Here is a 16,374-nt window from a genome sequence, read left to right as displayed (position 1 = left end):
AAACTTGGATTGATTTTAATTGGGTGGGTATGGAGCTGATACGAGACATTAATATCATATCTTTCCTATCTTTCATATCTTTTATTTAGTTATTTTTTGATTAATAGGGATATTATCATTTTATTCATTCAACCAATTAATGACCCAAAACTTGGAGCGTTTGCCCGCGTTTGATATAAACTTGATTTTCCAAGGAATATTCAAGCACAAAACTAATAACTTGTGTCTCTAACCACGTTTCACATAGTACATACATACATACATACTATGAGGGTAGGAAAATGATCAATACAAAAATTGATTTCAATACAAAATCCAGACCAAATCCTGACCATGAGATTTGACAATCTAATGGTCAATAATTAAATAAAAATACGGAGGGTCATTATAAATTAGTTTTATGGTCATATTATAAAGTTTGGGTTTGAGGTCATGTTAAGATCATTTTATGTCATCATTGCTATAATGACGTAAAAATAAGCTTATGATGACTTAAAAATAACTTTTGTATGCTTGGTACTGCATTTTTGTATTAAGAATGAGCTTTGCATAGATCAAAACCCCTATGAGGGTATATGTATATATATGTGTAGAAATTGATTGAAGGGAGATAACTAAATCATTCTTCACCAAATTAAAAATCCACCTCCAAGGTAAATTATACGGTTAAAAATTGTACTACGCTAAAGTCTAAAATCGATCCAGTACATTTGCCCAAAAATAAAATGTGTTAGCTTTTGGTCCTAAATAATATGTTTTGATTCATATTTAACAGCTCCGTAAAAAATTAATGGTGAACATCGTTTTAAAGTCCAAATTTGGTTTGGTAGATTCGCACATAAACCCTTTAATATGATTTGGAGTTTCGTGCGTGTGGTAGTTGAAAAGTAGCTTCATTCTTTGTCTGCATATTCAAGCGACTCTTTGAACTTTTACATTTTGCTGTGGAGTTGATTCCATAATCCATTGTTCATATTTGCTCAATTTTGTGTGGTTTGTGTCTCTAACTTTGCAGTATGTGAATCTATATTGGATTTAGTGAAACTCGTATTTCATGATTGCGTTACATGAGCTGTTTCACGTTGAAAATGTGACACTGTTTGAAATAACTTTGAATGGAAGATTTGCGAATTGATTTAAGAGAGAGATTGGTAATTAAATCTCAAACTTGTATATATTGAGTGGAAAATTGTGTTTATTATACAATGTGTCAACGGTTTTACTATGATTTATTTGGATGGGCCTTGAAACTGATCACGCAGCATCTCGTATTTCTTCAGCTCGGCCATTGATAGTGAAGGCGATAACTCTCTCAACACCTTCACAAAAAAGGGTTGACAACACATCAAGATTTACAACAAATCCAATTGATTTTTAGTTATTATTTTGAATCATTTGGTATTACTTTGAAGCTATGCTTATTCCTATTCACATGTATAAGAATTATATACCTCAATAAAATCTTCGTATTCAACGACAACAGCCTCGCGTTGATCAGGTGGGGATGAAGCTGAATCATCGACTGATACCTTTAACACAATAATGAAAAGATAAAACAGCACATGAAAGCACTCATCCAATGAAATAAAAGCAACCGAGAGCGCACAGTACAAACAGTCCGACTTACTTTCCGTTTTGCAGCATGAAACCAAGCATCTGCGCAGAGGGCATACATATCAGCCCCAGTGAAATTCGGAGGGCATTTCAGCGCTATCTCATATAGGGAGACGTCTTCGTGCAATTTAACCTTTCGGGTAAGTGCTTTAAGTACCCTGTGAATAGAGAAGAAATAAGGGATAGTTTCCAGAAAAGGAATGGACACATTCTTGTGGGATGGACGAGAATAGCAAATTGAGCAGACTCTTGTGGGCGGAAGGAGTATAGTTTACATATATTTTTGGAATGTGAAATAAAGAGTTCGAAAATAAAACCTCTCCCTATAAGATGCTTCAGAATTAACACCAACGTAGAGGAGCTTGTCGAATCTGCCTGGCCTCAGAAGCGCTGCGTCGATAAGATCAGGTCTATTACTGGCCCCAATTATAAACAAGTCCTATTATACAGCATGTGAGTTAAGTGAGAAAAGAGATAGCAAGTAGAGTAAGATACAAAAGACGAGGGCGAAACAGTTAAGAAGCTTAGAATTATATCGCCAAGAATTCTACCTGAGTAGAATCATTCAGTCCATCAATTTCTGCAAGCATCTAGAAAATTAAAAAAAATCACATTAGACACAGGCATTTACCATTATCATGCACATCCTTGGATGCATATATGAAAACTTCAGTCGTATGGGGCGTGCAGTTATGAGGGTGAAGAAACTCAACTGAGTTGCAAAAACTCCGAATATAGTAGAAACAGACACCAACAGTTTACCTGAGAAACCACTCTGTCCATAACACCACCAGAATCTCCGGAAGCACCTCGAGCTGGGGCAAGCGAATCAAGCTCATCAAAAAATATAACACATGGGCGTGCCGCTCTGGCCTAAAATGATGCCAGTCAGAATAGATAAAATGTTTCCCAATATTTTGTAGTTGTTTCTATTAAATTGTCACCAAAGAAAGTAATAAAGCCTTTTACCTTCTGAAAAATGTCCCTCACGTTTTTCTCTGACTCTCCGATGTACATGTTGATAAGCTCAGGCCCTTTTACGCTCAGAAAGTTCAAGGAGCATTCTGTAGCAACAGCTTTTGCCAATAACGTCTGAAGTTTTAAGTGGTTGGTTAAAGTCAGCTGCACTGGACAAAAGTTCGGAATAATATTAAGCACGATGAACTTACTTTTCCAGTCCCTGGTGGACCATAAAGAAGAACTCCTGATCGTTTACGCAATCCAGATGAAAATAAATCCTTATGCAATAGAGGAAGCTGCACAGAAGAATAATATCAATTTAAAATTACAGAGTAGAAGATCAAGTATAGTGAAGTTATCAATGAAAATTATAAGAGGCCAACAGGATCAGGAATTGTGTATTATTATGTAGACCTTTTCATCAACTTATAAGAAGCTTTACCTGGACAGTGTCCAGGATTGACTTTTTGACATCCTCAAGGCCACCGACATCTTCCCATTTGACGTTAGGTATCTACAGTAGAAAGTATGATTGCCGCATATAAAGGAACCAATGTCTCTAATAGAGTAAGAGTACTAATACTTATCTAGGTACCTAGACTAGAGTATGAGCGGCATTATGCATATGTAGGATTTCCAAATATTGCAGAAGGAATCAATGATTCTATTGGATCATTAATGTTTATCTTTTAATTATGTTAAGTTTCTAATACAGTAACAGATCTGTTTAGCTCTAATGTACAAAATGTACAGCACTACAGCATGGAACAAGAACAAATTCATTGAGATGTCTAATCTTTAATTTCGCATAGGAAACAGCACAAAGTCACATATTTTACCTTTGGAGTACCAAGAGCTGATGCATTTCTTTTCTTTGATCGTTCCAATGCTTTGAATATATTTTCTTTGCTAAGATCCTGGGGTGCATTATTTATATTTTTACTATCTTCAACCGATGGGGACTCCGATGAACCAGGCACTGAGTTTTCAAGCTCCAGCTTCTTGGATATTATATTTGCTCCAGCATCAGCAATTAAAGCACGCAAATCTCGGGGCATGAAACCTGATGTTTGTCCAACTAGATCCTTTACAAGATCTTGTACAGAAGTCTGAAATGAGAGATTATCAGATCAATACTCATGGAAAAGGTTGTCACAATTAATCAAATAAATCATCAATGCTGCTTTTTTGTTAATTTTTTTACTTTCTGTGAATGCCAAAATCTTATCTAGATAAATGCTCGAGGATACACTATTTTTACTTCTGAACCTGCTTTTCAGAGATATCCTTTATTTTGAAATGATTTAGTGCAGCATCACCAACCATTAATTTGCACAACGCCCAACTTTTACGGGATGTACATGCAAAATAAAGAAGGGATGAAAGTGAGAACATACATCGGGAAGCAGGTCAGAGATGTGCTGAAATGACTGGGACAGCAATTGCGACCTTTGTTCTTCACTGAGGGTACCTATTTTTATTTCATGACTAAAACAGCGTCGGATAATTGGAGGAAGACCTTCAGAGCTGTCGACAGTTGCAACTAGTAGTACAGGGTGCTGGTTTATCGTTGGAGTAACTTTTAACGGCTACAAAGTGAAAGGAAGAAAGGAAATGAAAGAAACTTATAGAAACTATCCTGGAATATTGACTGAGAATATTGTAGCAGCAGAGATAATAAGCAAGTATCTATATCAACATCTCGTAAACTTACAGAATCACCATCTGTGTTGTTGTCAAAATAACCATTTCTATCTTCAGTAATTGGCTCAGTGAATTGCTTAATGGTAGATGCAACTTCTGAGTTAACTCCAACTTGCTCATGGGACGACCCCTCTTGAGCAGCTAAATTGCGGAAAATCTCAAAATGACGGAGCAGAAGGATCGCTGGACTATATCTAGAGCAGTGCAAGCATTTTAAATATAAGAGACCTGTTTACAAATCAACAATAAAATGACAATGAAAAAAACAACTAAGTGGAATTTATGTTTTGCGATCTTTTAGAGCTGAATCATTGATTCTCACTGCTCAAAGTTATCACAGTTGTATCAGGTACCTTCGAGCGGCACTGAAAGCTTCAGCCAGAGCAATAGATGCTTTCTTTTCTGAAGATGCCATGAAATCATGACAACTATATTCCACTACATGCAAACCCAATCGATGAGCAACATATCTTACCACAGTCCTCTTTCCAGAACCTAAAAATTTAATTTGGAATCAATAAATTCAAAAAAATTCTCCTAAATAAAGAATGCAACTGCCTATTATTAATTTCCACGAATTAAAAGATGTATTGTAAAAGGATAAAATTTATCATCACAAATACACTACATAATTAGAGAGCTGCACAGCTATCATAAGTTCTTGGACACTTAAATAAGTAACTTGACATTTTTCAAGGACAATCTAGGAGTTTATAACAGACCTGCAGCACCATGTAAAAGGATGGAGACCCTGAATTTTGGTGACAAAGCTGATGGGAATAAGGTTGGTGCAACTATGGAAGCCAGAGCCAGCACTGCATCATCTTGCAAGTGATAGACACGTTTCGGCTGTGGAATCAATGCATCTGGAGGGATGGCAGACGGAACCCCTCCTCCAAGAACAAGAGCTGTTTGATGGCGATTGATCCTTAAAACAGGTTCCTCTGATGGTTCCATAGCTGCAACCTGAAAACAAGCAGGTGGCTGTGCTACAATTCCTCAAGCATTCAAGTGACAAATAGAGCATACACAGAATTAAAGTTTTGACCTTGAAGTATATTGTATGTTCACCGGGATTTTGCATCTCTTGGTTGCAAGGGATACACAACTCAGATTTGCAGTTCCAGTCAATGCATACACTGAAAAGATCACCCCGGGCAAGATATCTATCAACAGAAAAGTAATCATTCAATGCCAAATCTATCAAGCTTTGGCGATCTTTAGCTTCTTCAGATGACCAAGTTTTAAGACGTTCAAGGGTTCCGCATTCTGGTATCTTCACAAAGGAGGCCCTCAAATGTGAGGCATATATAGGAATCTTAGCCCAAGATTCTAGCCCTATTCGGACAGAAAGGGTCTCGTTTTCTTTCTCGTTTATTTCATCATTTGTTTTCACTACAAACAAGGATGACAGCTTCTCTCCTCCTTGCTGCACAATATTTTTCAAGCAAGACTGATGCAAATTGAGGTTAAATGCAAGAATGGGTGACAAATAAGCCACTTGATGATCCAAACTCCCAGGCTGAGTTTGAGGATAAGCGTACGAAGGAAATATCAGCATCGTCCTAGGAGCATGCGTGATAACTGATCCGTTTTCTAAGGAACCATCATCTTGATTTGGTGGGTCCAGGACCACTGCTTGTCCGATTCTACTTACATTAGCACCGACGTTGTTGATGAGTACCTACGAGGAGAACAAGGCAATTGGCATTTCATATATCCACTTATCAATCAAAAACTTCTACAGCAGAGAAGTCCCGATTTTAGCCGTAATCCTAGCTTAACATTCTCTGCATTCTACAAACGAGTGCACCCCGATTGAACCAGTAGTGCAGAGAGAAAAAAAAATTACTACATATTTGACTGCGTTCTAAGCTGTGTACTATCCACACACTTGATGAAAGAACGTTTCAATGCAATTTCGAACTTAAATTGCAGAAAGTGCAAATCCATAGTCAATAAACATTGATTGGAAGCAAAAATACCAGCGATCCTGATGTAATCGACAATTGTTTGAGAACAGCAGTGGACAGCCCAATCGAAACAGAGGCATCAACTGAATTAAGAGTTGAATCGTCGGAAACTCTGAGAATCCCAGCCGTGAGCTGCAGCGAGCGGGCGGGGTCAATTCCGTCGCCATCTTCTGCCGTTCTGTGAGAATTGAGCAGAGAATCGACGAGGGCATTAGTTGAAGAGAGCACAAGGGGCTTCCTCTTCCTTCTCTCCACCATTGCCGCACAATTCACAAAAACCCTAAACCCTCTTCAATCGACCAGCTAAGCATTAATTATTCGAGGTGATAGATACAGCTGTGTGTATGTATAGATTGGATGTAGTGAAAGGGAAGTGTAGATTGAGCAACTCGAGATAGAGATAGTCTTCAAGTTATTGATTTTGGGGGCTAACCGTGTTTAACTTCCACTTTCACAGTTGCTCTATTTTGGGAAAAATTGATTGGAATTTTACAAAAAAATATGATAGGATAGGATATGCTTAGGGCATCCGCAACACTTAACTAGCATCACGTTTCGGTGGAACGGAACGTGTTGTAGGTGGAATGATGCAAGGTGAGTTGCGCGAGGAAGAGGTGATGTTCTACCACGCGCCTGCTTCCCATCGGCGAATAGGAAAGCGACACACTCGTGGGACTATATTTGGGATTCATTTTTCGGATAATTTATTACAGTATAAAAATATCAAGAAAAAATAGTTAGACCAATGTAACTTAGCTGAAGCGGAGTAGAAATGTTTTATTTGGCTATTTACATAAAACTGTAAATACTGACGCGAGCAGCAGACACCATAACAATTGGAATTACAGTGGACAATGATTGTAGGATTTGAGAAATGAATTGGGTATATAGTTTAATTATATTGGTTCTTTAAGATTCATGGAATAATGAATTATAATGAGAATCCCTATTATGACTTATTGATCATCTCTAAATTTTTTCTGTATAATTGTTAGTTGGGGTGTCGAAACGGGTACCCGCACCCGATTTTGGCCGAAAAGTTAGTCCCGATACCCGTACCCGACCCGAAACATTTTTTTTTGAAATCTTCTTTTTTAAATATTATTTGTATATTTTAGATGTTTTTTTTAAATACTACTTGATGAATGTAATAGTCTCACTTGAAACTTTTTATTATTATTTAATTTTGTTGAGAATTGAGATCCCTATGTAATCTTTGAAATATCTACTTTAAATAATCATATGAGCTGCACAAATACCACCTGTAAAGTAAATATGTAATTCAAATTCAATTACAATGCCAAAAAATCCAAACTCCAAATTACCATTCAAAAATCTAAATATGAAAACAATTAAAAAGTAAGCAACAATGTCTTACTTTAATCAAACTAGTGTTATCACCCGTGCTATGCACAGGACATAAGATTTTCAAATAGTGAATATAAATTCTAAGCGAAGCAGATTATTAAAAAAAAGATGAAATGAATGAAGTTCATAGTTAAAGTAAGTGTTAATTACAATAAGTATTCATACCATCATAAACATTTAAAAAAAAGAGATGTGCGACTAACTATCAAAGAGTACGTGATAGTTAGAATAAGATAAACAAATAAAGGATTCTATGCGACTAAAGATCAAAGAGGAAAAAAATCATACTCCCTCCGTCCCAAGATAAGCTAGTGGTATTCTTTTTCGGGATGTCCCACTATAAGTGAGTCATTTCCCTTTTCAGCAAAAGTTTCATCTCTTACTTTATTCTCCACATACTTTGTTCTCTCTTTACTTCTCTACTTTTCTCTTTCTCATACTTTACTCTATCTACTTTAACTATTTAAATATCAATTCTTTAAATCTCGTGTCCAAAAGAAGTGTTTCGCTTATCTTGAGACGGTGAGAGAATAATTTGAATTAGGGCTATCAAAATGGATATCAGTATTCGGGTACGGAATTTTAGCCCGATCGGGTTTACCCGAATTACCCTATTTTCTTAAAAACTTAATAGGAGTAATAAATTATTTATTCATTCTATTAGGGGTGTGATCAATTGTTAACTTTCTTAAGTTGCTAACTCTACTAACTCATCACCGCAATATATTAAAAATACCAACGCGATGACATTAAAATGACAATACATAATTTTGGTGACATTTCAATAAATTAGGTTGACATTATATGCTGATATTTTTAATACACTGTACGGATGAATTAGCAGAGTTTGCAACTTAAAAGGTTAGCAATATAACATATCGCTATTCAGTTATTTAAAAAGTTAAATAATTAAATATACCCCAAAAACTTTTCACTCTTTAACTTCAAATTTTGAAAAGTGATCCAAAAGAAACTTGAACAAAAACTACGTTTCCAATTCAAAGAACCATCATTTGACTTGTACGGAACCGTATATGTACAAAGACAAAAAAGAGAACATAGAATAACATTAATTAAGTATAAGAATCGTATTTCGTTTTTATCATAAATATTTAGTAGGTCTCATATTCTACTAACTCAAAAAAAAATTCATTCCCATTCTATTATAAAATCAGATGTAAAAAGTGGGCTACATATTCCACTAATTCTTTCAATTTACTATTCTTGTCATTTATTAAAACTCGTAACCACACTAAAAATGACTCCCATCGAGGAAAGGATGGCCCTTTTTACATCTCATATCTGCGTTTCATTTTGTAAAGAAATGTATGAATTAAAAATCAAGAAAAGGATGACCCTTTTTTACATCTCATGCGTTCCATTCAATTTGAGCTGCATTTTAAACACTGAGGTGCTGTGTTTTTTGAAACTGAAGAGGATCCATTCCATAAAAAATGAGTTATGGATTAATACAAAACCCATAATCACCCAACTAACAAAATTGGCAGATTGAACATTAAAATGTAGGGATATTGACACTTAATATCACAAAACTTTTAAAAAGTTGGGTTTCCCACGAACTTTGAAATTGACAAATAATATCACGAACTTTACCCTGAATTTGTTATTTGCCACCAATGAAAATATTCCAGAAAATAATAATATGATATGAATTTTTTTCGTAATTTCTCGACAACAACTTCGAGAGCTTCAAGTTTTTTAATATTTGAGTATATTTTTTCTTAAAGCACACCCTCCAAATTTGTTCTTCAATCCATTAATATAGCCATGAATTTTATTGGTGGGAAATAACAAAGTCAGGGTAAAGTTCTTGGTATTATTTGCCAATTTCAAAGGTAAAGGGAAAAACTCAATTTTTTGAAAGTTTTATGATATTAGATACCAATATCCCTCAAATGAAATAGAAATACTAAATGTAAACAGATATCGAAAACTTTTCATTTCTTTCTATTCCCTATTAGTTTTTCCTATTCCCAATTATGCATACTCCGTATTCCAATTCCACACGACACTTCACTTCTTTCATTTCCCAATTCCCTTCACAATAATGTCTTTCTCCCTACTCTTGTAGTCTTTTCACTGTGGAAGCACTATTCTGGCCATTCAAAAAATCAATACTGCCAAATTGAGGGGTACGCCGGTGGCGCTCAAACAGGTGGACAGCGCAGCGCCGGAGGACGAAGGAGCACCGCAATAAAGGAGAGATTTGAAGCAAACCGGTTGATAAGATTTGTCTAGTAATAGTCATTTTCTTTAAAATGAGTCGAGTCTTGTTAAAAAAAAGACCAATTTAATACTGATTTCGAAAATAGACACAATCATGATTTTTTAGCACTATAGATATAATTAGTATTCTATTACATCTATGTAAGCCAATAAATCCTCATACATCATGCTCTGAAAAAAGACCTCATAAATTAACCCCCTCAGATTAAAGATGCTTTAAATAAGTTATAGAATTGAAGTTATATAAAAACTCATAGTATTAATATTTCTTTGCTAAATATGACTAAATATTACCAACTAATTCAACATATGTTGTTATGATCTTTCTCTAACATGTGACATGTTTAAATTCAGCATATATACTAAAGAGCAGTAATGGTGCTATCTGCTTTATAAAGAGTTTGAATGGTATATACAGACATTTAACATTTTATACGTATCTTTATAAGTAAGTTCTAACCATTATTATTAGCTTTATTTGTATCATCTATCATGTATCTGTTTTAAAATTTATCTTTTATGCAAAAGATATAAACTCAACCATTGAACTTTAAACAGAATAATTGTGCTAATTGGGCTAAGAAAAAAACAGACCTATAACTTAGAATGTAAATACTATAATTCATATTACTTTTTCAGCTATATGATTGGAAAAATTTACTTCAACTCTTTCACAATTGATAATTCACAACATGAAATTTAAACCTCTAGACGGTGAATATCTTCTAAAGATTTATAGGAACTTAAGGTATTTATAGGACTAAAACCTGTAACCACGTAGTCTAAAAAACAATCATCTATACTAATCTACAGTGCAAGTTTGGTGAAAAGACCTTAATGCCCTTTTTGGAGGGGAAATGGAAAGATGAGGTGTCTTCTATACAAAAATAATTTTTTAAGACAAAAACAATTGGACAAATAATAGCCCAACAAAATGCTAACTTCTTGAAGAAATTTTAAAACACATTTAAATAGTGCACTACCATTAATTTTTTAATTAAGTTATTAAATTTATATATTAATTAGCCATATATTTGAGTTAAATTGGAATTGTGCTAGATAGTTTAGTTTGCCTTCCATTTATTTAGGTTAAAATTGAAATTTAATAATTTATTGCAATACTTTTTCCCTGAATTAATTCACAAGCTAAACGACAACATATATATCTAATGCTTACAATTTTCATCATATATTTACTTAATTAAAGTTTTTTAATTCTCATATTTAAATTCGCATCTAATTAAACAATAATACTAAGTTTATAGATTAAGCTAAGGAATAAGATGAAATTATATATATTTAAGACATACATATTTTCAAGACAACAACACCAACACACATATTTTCAAGACAAAATCATAAATGCTAGAGCAATTTTCGAAGCACAAATGTAGATTACCAAAATCTAGGCTGTAGAATACCCTATGTTCTAGAATAGTAGTATTATTTTAATATTCAGTTAAACTCAAGAATAATTAAAACTTTCGGTCATTCAATTGAATCGAATATAAAAAATGGCTTTATTTTTATGAGGATGAAATATTAAATATTTTAATTAAATAAATATAGCATGAAAATTAAATTATATATTTGTGTTGCCATTTAGTTTATAGATTAATTCAGAGAAAAAATTATTACAATGATGAATAAAATTTTAATTTTAACCCAAATAGAAGGAAAATTAAACTATTTAGCACAATTCTAATTTGAACTCAAATAAAAGGCAAAATAACCATACATAAACTTAATTACAAAGATGAATTTAAATTAAAAATATTTATACAAAGTCCAATAAATTAATAGTTCAAAATTAAAACCTAATTTGTAAAACATAAATATAATGATATATACGTAACACCCAATTTAAAACTAAATTTTCATAAATTTTTTCAAAATCATAAAATCCAATAAAAATAAAGCCTAAATAATACATTCCTTAGACTAAAATTTTAACACAAATAAACCTAAAAAACAGTATACTCCAGGCAAAACCTAATTAATTGGTGAGGAGGCCCAATTTATACTCCCTGCTGTACGCGACAGCTCCTCCATCTCATTCTTTTTGTTTCTTTTTTTTATTAAAACTTCCCCAAATCAAAACCCTATTCTAGGAAATCAGCGGCGCCTCTTCTTCTTCTTCGCTCTCCTCTCTCGGCGAGTCGCCGTTCGCCTGGCTCGCCGGAGATTCACCAGCTCCGTTCCCCTCCATTTCCTCCGATCCTTCTTTCTCTCTTTCACAAAACCAAATTTCCCAGTCGAGCCCTCGATTGAGAGGGGACAGCAGCAGCGGCTTCTCTCTCAAATTCGCCCGCCGTCGTTCCTCGCTTCCCCGGTGAGTTCGCCGAAGTCGGCTTCTCCTATCTCCGTTGATTTCTCCGTCTTTATCCTATCTTTCCAAATTTTTTGGCATGAACTCCCCAGATCGGAGAGCTGAGGCAACGCTCGTCGTGGCATTAATACGGTGTTTCTGTCAGCGCCGCACCTCACCGGAGCTTGGCGGATTCACACCATCGGAATAGAGGGGCGTCGCCTTCCTCATGGCTGCCTGCGCTTCCCCCGGCTCTCTTCATCACGTAGGGAGTCTACACCGCCAGTCTCAGCGAGCAGAGCGGCTGCTTGCTCCGCCTCCGTCTCGTCGATACCCGAGGTCGTATATTTTGACGCAGTCGTCGTTGCCGCCTGAGATCGCGACAGTGACGGCGATGGCGACGGTTTTGATGGTGGAGAGGTGGGAGGGGAAGGAGAAGAGTGGGGTTAGGGTTAGTGAACTGTTCAGTTTGTAGCCCCAAATGAAACGCTCGTATGACCCTGCCACCAAACATATTTGGAGAAAACCAGTTGAGAGAGACAGAGAGAGAGAATGAGTGCCAGGTTTAGTGAACGGTTAAGTTTATAAATGTGTTAAACTTCTCATAGAAGCCATTTTTTTCTACGTCTCGTTGGGCAATTTTTATCCAATAATATTTACCTTTTTTTGCCCAATAGATAGTTTTCCCGCTCAAATGTGTGCCACATAGACTCCCAAAAACTGTCCCTTTAGATATTGATAGAAGTCTAAATATAAAATAAGTAAATAACTTCAACCAAAAGTCTAAAGTAATAAAAGTTTCACACGGTTTCACCAATCATTCTTCATCTGGCGCGTGCATCACTCGTGCACCATGGACATTGCTCGTTGCCTCGTTGGAGCCATGTCGTCAATCCTGACTAAAACTAAACAAATAAACAGAAACAAATAAGAATTCTAATTCTTATAATATGAAAAGGAAATGTAAATTGTGTATAAATAAGAATTATACTTACCATCACGGTATTCCTTTTCTTGTTCTTCTTCATCAACGTCTTCTTCATCTTTCTTAACCCTAACCCTAGTTAAAAGTTATAAACTTAAAAAATACATTTTATAATATATTACTAATAAAAAATTACATTATGATTTTTAAAATATTAAAATCTTTAAAAATTACATCATGAAGAACAAGTATTAAATTAAAGAATAAAAAATTATAAAATATCAATATATATATCAGGTATTTTCAGGACTATCGGGATTACCCGGTCGGGTATCGGGATACCCGATACCCGCAAAACCCAAAATTATTATACCCGACCCCGCCTCGTTTCACGATTCCGTCGGGTAACGGGTACCCGATGCCCGACGGGTAACGGGTTGGGTTCAGGATTACCCGTTACCCGCTACCCGTTTCGACACCCCTAACTAATTGTTAGAGTTCTCAACATAGTTCGCTCATCCAAGAGTCCTAGACTCCTAGTCGGCGAGCGCATGAGGAGTTTTTCAATTATACTCCACTTTTTTATTATTTCTATTGTACTATAAATTAGTTTAATTTTATTTGGTGTGACCATTTTAACTATGTAAATTTAATATTTGAATTTTGCACTTTTTGGTTTTTGTTTAAGTAACCTTAGGATTCTAGTATCCAATTTTCCATTTTAGCCATGTAACCTTTATTTTAATAAAACTTATCTTTTGAATTAATTATATATTAATTTAGTTATAAAATTTAATCGTGAATCAGATGGAAATGAAAGAATTATGGAACTAAAAAAATATAAATAAAACTATAACTGTAAAATGCTTAAATACCATCACGGATAACCTCAAATATGCTTGTACAAATATCTCTTGATCCAAGTCACAATTTAGGTGACATGAAGATGGAAAAAAAATAGTAAAAACTTCTAATGTACGTGTTGGCTTAATAACAAAATAGTTAACAATCAAAATCAAAATCAAAATTCTTGGATTCAAATACACATCTTTTAAATCTATGTCTATTTAATAGTAACTAAAAAATCTACAATTTGGACAGGTGTCGTATATAAAATACTTTAAAAAGTTCATAATGAAAGAGGATGGTCGGCAGTGGAGGCCCAATAAGTATTGCATTAATTTTGCAATTTATTGGTAGTATTATTTTTGAAATATTTAAAACCATTAAAAATGATAGTAGAACCCATCTTATTTGGGAATACAGATTCACTTTATATTATCTTAATAATTAAAAAAGGTAAGCTCGCATCAATTTCAATTCCAACTAATTCTTTTTGCCACATAGCATATCCATAACATAATTTATTTAGATGACCGATTCATTAGTTAGAAAGTGGCTCGTAGGTGAAATGTAAACGAACAAAGGCAAATGGAGATTATTATTTTTACTTTAACGATGAATAAAGTAATAGTACTAATTTATACTAAATTTTTAAAAACACTAGAGCGACATCGTTTAACGTCTTATTTTTTTATAAAAAATCTTGATATTGAATTGGCCATAGCGTTTCAGGTCAACCCTAAGGAAAAATTAGGCTCTCTTGCAGCTGCACTGTTCATTGATTATTATAGTTTCTTTATTATTTACAAACTATAATTAAAAAATAAACTATATATAAACTTGATTGAAAATTGGAAGTTGTACGCAAATTATTGGGTATATGATATATGATGATGATGACATGAGATGTTGGAGTCCTATGCCAAAAACAGGGGACATGATTGGTCAAAACATTTTACTAAAGATCACATTACCTTTTCTTTTCCTCTTTCCAATTAATCAAATCGTGTTTGTGTGTGTGTGTGTTTTCCACAACAAGCAAAACAAGGGGGAAAAAGTGAGATTAGAAATGTTGTAGGACATGTGATGACGAAGATGAAAACTAAATTAAGTTTAAAGTTGGAGGTAGGGACTTCAAAGTTGTTTGATGTGTAGATTGATGTTTATGTTATTTGCTTAATCAATGACCACATTAACCATTCTATACCATGTGGAGATAGGTGGTTTAATTTGTTAGTATATAGTGATCATTTCATCAAATATATGATACTAGTAAGTTAAGGGATTTAGTGTCCACTTTGAGTTTGAGATGAAACGATTGTTTTGACGCCTTGATACTTGAATGAGAGATTGGTCTACTGTCTGAACTCTTTATATCCATCGGGATATGCATTCATTTGCCTCATCTCTTCTTGGAAGTTCCTTGATTACTTGTTGTCTTGTTGATTTAGCCCTTATTGTTAGTTGTTGACTTGGGTTCTTGCCTTCTTGGTTTGTTCCTATTTTTTCAAATTGAATTAAGCTTAGTAGAATTAAACGCATACCCTAATGATGCATATATACCAATTAGTAGTATTAACTAAACGCATACAAATTGAATGTAATAATAATAAAATACTACAAATAAACATTTCTTAAATTGTTAAATTCTACTTATTTTTTATTTCAATGGATTCTACTTAACAACCATAAAAATAAATTAAAATATACACTAGAGAGTATGTGGCAAAAAGATTGTTAATTGACGAAGAGAGCATTTCTTTTTCAGAATTACAGTACTTAGTAACATCTAAATATGTAAGACGGCCACTCCAATTATAATTCACTGTTATCAAATTAAAATTTACATACTAATCCCCCATTTAAAATTTATCAATCCTAATTATAATTTTATTAATGGAAGTGCCGTATGCAATACATGCATGCATCATCAACGTGTGCGTCAACATATCTACTTGTCTTTTACTAGCACAAAGCAATATTCTTTTTAGCCCATCTTGCAAATATCATGCCTCAGAATTAAGTAATCACTTCATACATTTTAAAAATGATTAATACATAAATACAACGTTAATTCCGACAAACAAGGATGGGAGTGCATGTCCTTTTGATGTAGAAAATTAATTAATCAAACATTTTCATCACACAAGAAAGATGGAGATTCCTTTCTTTTCTTGGTTTCGTTATTTTCAGTGCACACACCAAACTTTCCACAACATTATAAGTAAAAGAGAGAGAGTAAGAGTAAGACAAGACGAAGACTAGAAAACTTGATTTAGATTAGTTTAGTCCCAAATATGACCTGTCTATCATGAGGGCCTTTAGCTTGTTTTCAATGTCCTTTTCCTGTTTCCTACTAATCAATTACTCCCACTTTACTTTTTCTAAATCAATCTCTCCCTTTAAGTAGCCTTTGATTGCTCCATTATACA

General features: G+C 34.2%; 1 protein-coding gene across 2 annotated transcripts; it reads right to left on the bottom strand.

The window, feature by feature from the left end:
- Window positions 1-1,148: 1,148 nt before the first annotated feature.
- LOC121748974 (peroxisome biogenesis protein 6-like) lies at window positions 1,149-6,705 on the bottom strand. 2 transcript variants are annotated; one of them, XM_042143570.1, is made up of 16 exons: window positions 6,264-6,705; window positions 5,327-5,962; window positions 5,001-5,244; window positions 4,632-4,773; window positions 4,289-4,472; window positions 3,972-4,163; window positions 3,414-3,683; window positions 3,017-3,088; window positions 2,784-2,870; window positions 2,584-2,706; window positions 2,377-2,487; window positions 2,166-2,204; window positions 1,932-2,053; window positions 1,628-1,772; window positions 1,452-1,529; window positions 1,149-1,319 (listed from the first exon to the last, which is right to left on the bottom strand). In XM_042143570.1, exons 1-16 carry the CDS (start codon window positions 6,507-6,509, stop codon window positions 1,230-1,232), a joined length of 2,781 nt encoding a protein of 926 aa, XP_041999504.1. In that variant the 5' UTR covers window positions 6,510-6,705; the 3' UTR covers window positions 1,149-1,229. The 2 variants fall into 2 exon arrangements, with proteins under 2 accessions (XP_041999504.1, XP_041999506.1); XM_042143572.1 differs by lacking the exon at window positions 3,017-3,088.
- Between the last annotated feature and the right edge of the window lie 9,669 nt (window positions 6,706-16,374).

Source organism: Salvia splendens, chromosome 9, assembly GCF_004379255.2.
Source record: "Salvia splendens isolate huo1 chromosome 9, SspV2, whole genome shotgun sequence".
In the NCBI taxonomy this organism is placed as follows: domain Eukaryota; kingdom Viridiplantae; phylum Streptophyta; class Magnoliopsida; order Lamiales; family Lamiaceae; genus Salvia; species Salvia splendens.
The sequence above is the reverse complement of the archived record's forward strand: the minus strand, read 5'-3'. Positions and strand labels throughout refer to the sequence as shown.